The 4,511-nt window shown below is 45.0% G+C and overlaps 1 protein-coding gene across 1 annotated transcript; it reads left to right on the top strand.

Annotated features, from left to right (window-relative positions):
• Positions 1 to 2,185: 2,185 nt before the first annotated feature.
• Positions 2,186 to 4,146, top strand: LOC138128325 (uncharacterized). The gene is made up of 3 exons (XM_069044534.1): positions 2,186 to 2,379; positions 3,280 to 3,625; positions 3,898 to 4,146. The coding sequence occupies exons 1-3, from the start codon at positions 2,186 to 2,188 to the stop codon at positions 4,144 to 4,146; spliced, it is 789 nt and encodes a 262-aa protein (XP_068900635.1).
• Positions 4,147 to 4,511: the final 365 nt, after the last annotated feature.

Raw genomic sequence — 4,511 nt, 5'->3', positions numbered from 1 at the left:
GACTTATAATTCCTCGGGCCAAAGGCCCTCGGATTATAACCACGTCAACCTTAGGGAAAAATCATGTTCATATCTCCCTTAATGCATAAATATCTATTTCACTTTAGTTATAATTGCATGATAACTCCTAGGATACGAAATACGTAAACATGTCCATAACAACCGGGGAATAAAACAGGCCCTAATAAGAATAAGCGGGCGTAATGAATTCATAACGCCCTCATCAATTCATAATTGCAAAGATGCCAATTTTTTTTTTAAAGAACACGTATAGTGAAAAATAAAATCTTGTATGCACCACGGCGTCACCGAATGATTACGCCCATCGAACGATATCCATCTCTCGGGCTAAAGCCCTCGAGCTGGATTCATCGTTCTCCGGGCGTAATTATCGTTGTAACGCCCTTGGTGCATAAATAGCTATAACGCCCCTTTAAAAATTACAGAATACGCTCCTAGCTCGGTTAAAATTTTAACGGGCTTGCACTTGTCCCAGCTTTTAATGTCCACCGATGGTAGGCACTATGGTTTACATATTATGATGGATTTCTACTTCACCGTGCATATACATATTGGGTGTTCATTTAAATTTATCCTCAAAGTTGGCGTTGAAGAGTCAATTATGAACGCGCCACGGATTACAGATCACGGATCAGCTGTTTAAAATTAACCTCACTTTTTGCATTAATTGTGTTTTTACTCTGCAGACAGATGAGTGGTGCGCTCACAATCGACTTTTCAATGCCAACTTTGACGGAAAATTAATATGAACACCCGATGGTACTACGATTGAGCTTAACTTCTTAAAATTAGAAATTATTTTCAAACAAAAGACAATTTAAATTAACGCTTATTTTGTTAGTACCAATCAACTACTATTGAAATATCATGTCTGGAAATCAAGATCAACCATGTGAAACCGTCAAGTCGACTCGAGGAGGTGACAAACTCGTTGTCACTGGTTTTCTTTTCACTTTGGACAAAACACGAGACAATATTGTTCATTATTGGCATTGTGATCAGAAAAGAAAATTTAAATGCAAGGTCACAGCACAAACAGAATTGACTGATGGACAGCACTTTCTCACTGGGACATCTGGGGAACACACCCATGAAGCATTGCATCACGTGTTTCTCTGTTCAATTAATTATGCAGATTACCAAATCACAGGTATCTCAGGATATTGCTGCAATTCTCCCCACGAGTAATGCACAGAGGAAACAAATTAAACAGCAAAGAAAGAAGAAAGACGCCCCAGTTGAGCCCAAAATATTCATTTTGTCAGATAGTTTCAAAAACTCAATTAGTAGTAAATTGTTCGTTCGTCAAATTGATAACGGATCTGACAAAATACTTCTATTTGTAACCGTCAACAATTTGAAACTAATGTCGCATGCTGCTTTTTGGATAATGGATGGCACTTTTAAAGTTGCGCCAAATTTATTTCGTCAGTTGTACACCATCCACGCACCTGTTGGAAATTTCGATTGCCAAAGAATTCTTCCTCTTGCATATGTTCTGATGACAAGAAAATTTCTTGAATTATTCACACAACTTTTTGAAGAATTAAACTCTTTGGCAGGGGAGCAATGGATAGACTTGCAGCCTGACTTTGTCCTAACCGATTTTGAAATCGGAAGCATGAATGCAATTAGAAATATATTTCCTGAAGTGCGCAACAAAGCTTGCCATTTCCATTTAGGACAATTCATGTATCGTAGGCTTCAACAAATCGAAGGCTTGCAAGTGCGATACAGTACTGACGAACCATTTAGTTTAATAGTTCGACATCTCTCTGCTCTTGCTTTTCTACCTGACCACGAAGTGGAAAACGCCTTTAACCAAGTTAAAGCGTTATTTCCACAAGAAGCAATTGAGCTGGTCACATGGTTTGAAGAAAACTAGGCAATAGACAATAGACATAATGTTTTTATTTGTAATTTGTAATTTTATTTGTAAGTCGGGCGGGTTGTCGCCCTGGCGTTGAGACACCTGCAATGCAATACCTGATCCTTGGGTCAGGTAAAAATATTCATTCTCTGTACAATTGTGAAGCGGCACAGACGTGTCCAGTAAAATTAAATTACAGTTTTTTTCTCTATTGACTTGTTAATTGTACGGAAAGCAACCCCCAAATCCAAATTCAACGTTAAGAAAAAGCAGTGCAGTTTTTTCATCTAACATATGGTCCTTCGAGCCGGATTTGGGAGAAAAGTTCCCAATTTCAACAAGGCAAATATTGAGCCAGTGTCACGATACGGCTCCAGGTTCAGCGGCAGCAGTGTAAGCGAAGAAATTCCACCACTCCCCACCTGGACATCATCATCGTCTTCGAAGAGCAACGTGAGAAACAGGTCCAAAAATCCTAGTGGTCCACAGTAAGTCCTACTTTCTTAACGCTTCTACCTGTTTATTGTTTGTTCACAAGTAAATCAACGCACTTGTTTAATATGACCGGACAAAAGCTCTTTCAACTACGCGGTAGACTTAAGAGCCGTTTTATTAATACAAGTCATGTTCTCAAAATTAGACGAACACATTCAACGAGAGTGGGAAAAATCTTTAGAGGGAGACAGTGTTCCGCGATTGAAACAACTAATTGAATTGTTGACAAAACAGTGTCGTTTAATGGAGTCAATGGCAATAAATCCGCAATCAAAAGCATCAGTGAAGACAACACACATAACGGTTAACATCTCAAAATGTGCGAAAATCAACACAAACTTAACGCATGTCCTAGTTTTTTATCTCTCTCGATCGAAGATCGTATTAAACAAGCCAGGACCCACAAGTTATGTTTAAATTGCATACGGGAAAATCATGTAGCAAAGAATTGTTTCTCAAAATCATGTTGTCGCGAATGCAACAAAAGGCACCACAGTCTATTACATTTAGAAAATAGAGCATCAAACGATACGGAAATAACCAATATTCAAGAAGGTCCGTCAAACGCCAGTTACGTTTGCAAATTCTCTTCCTCAGTATTGCTTTCAACCGCGTATGTAAATGTAAGAGATGCAGGTGGAAAATGGCAACAATGTCGCGCGCTCTTAGATGTTGGGTCACAAAGTAATTTAATTTCTGAAAATCTAAGCAACTTAGTGGGAACATCATTCAAAAATGTAAACATGCCAGTCTCAGGTATTGGTTCTCTAAACCGCGATATAAAAAGAGTAACACAGATCAGTCCTCTCAACGACAGGGACAATACATTCGACTTGAGCTGTCTAGTAATTCCCAAAATAACAGAAAACTTGCCGGTAAAATCATTCGACAAGCGCCGACTCCACCAAACCCGACGCCAATGGGCCCAGCTGCCAGCGGGAAAGCCTCCTCGCTCCCGCAGACTTCCAAACCCTCCTTGGACACCGACCTGCCGCCGACCGCAACCCCGTCGACCTGGACGCCCCCGTGGCACTCGACTTGGATCACCGCCGCCCCAGCCGCAACAACGGTAGCCGGCATTACGGCGTTGCCAATGCAGGCGAACTGCCGACCCGCCGCCCCGCCCGTGCCGACATCGGAGGACCGCCGAAGACACCCACCGTGTCCCCTAGGGACGCATCCCCGACAGCCCCGCCGCCGAAGGATGAGGCGAGCGCCCACGGGGGAACGCGTGCTCCGGTATGTCCGGCCCGATGGGACGCCACTGGCAGCCGGAAGCACGACGGCGAACCCGGAACCCGCCGCTGAGCCCGGCCACCACCGGCGACAATAAGACACCTTTAGTTCAATTAGAATTTTCGAGAAACCGCCTTTTTTATTTATTTTATTTTCAAGAAGCCGTTATTAATTTTTCTTTTCCAAGAGACCGAGAAGACTGTTTTGTACCTGAAGAATAGATGTTTTAATTTTGTAAACCGCCGTTTCAATGACCTTCCCCCCCCCCCCCCCAGAAGCCGGAAATCAGGCCGTACCTGAAGATTTCAGTTTCAAGTTTCATCAACCCGAGAGAACCCCATTCCCAGTCAGCCGTCTCAACCTGGATCACCGCCGACGCAAGGAAGGAGCCGCCGACAGAAAAGCCCGCCGGAGAAGAAAGCCCCGCCGTCCGACCCCGCCCCACCACCAGCTCCGAACCGGCTCCAGATACAACCTCCGACTCCGCTTCCGACCCCCGGCTTCCGGCCCGTTCGCTCCCCTAGTGAGCGAACCAGGTCATCCCGCTCATCCGCCCCGTTCGCTCCCCTAGCGAGCGAACCAGGCCATCCCGCTCATCCCCTGTTTCCGGCCCGTTCGTTCCCCTAGTGAGCGAACCAGGCCTCCCCCAATCCCCCCCCCCGGATCCCGTTACACCGCCGCAACCCCGTTACACCCCGACCCGCTCTCTCGCTACGCCGCCAAGAGGAAGTTCCAGGGCCGACCGACGTAAGTACGAACACCCCCTTATCTCCCTTGCCGCCGAGGACATCCCCCAGGTCACGGGCACCATCCCCGGAGGATCTTGCCTTCACCAGGTGGTCCCCTTGTACATAGTGTAAATAAAGGTTTTGCGACGACTGTTTGTTTC

This window comes from Tenebrio molitor, chromosome 4 (genome assembly GCF_963966145.1).
Source record: "Tenebrio molitor chromosome 4, icTenMoli1.1, whole genome shotgun sequence".
In the NCBI taxonomy this organism is placed as follows: Eukaryota; Metazoa; Arthropoda; class Insecta; order Coleoptera; family Tenebrionidae; genus Tenebrio; species Tenebrio molitor.
Note: the sequence above shows the minus strand (reverse complement) of the source record. Positions and strands in the feature narration are given on the sequence as shown.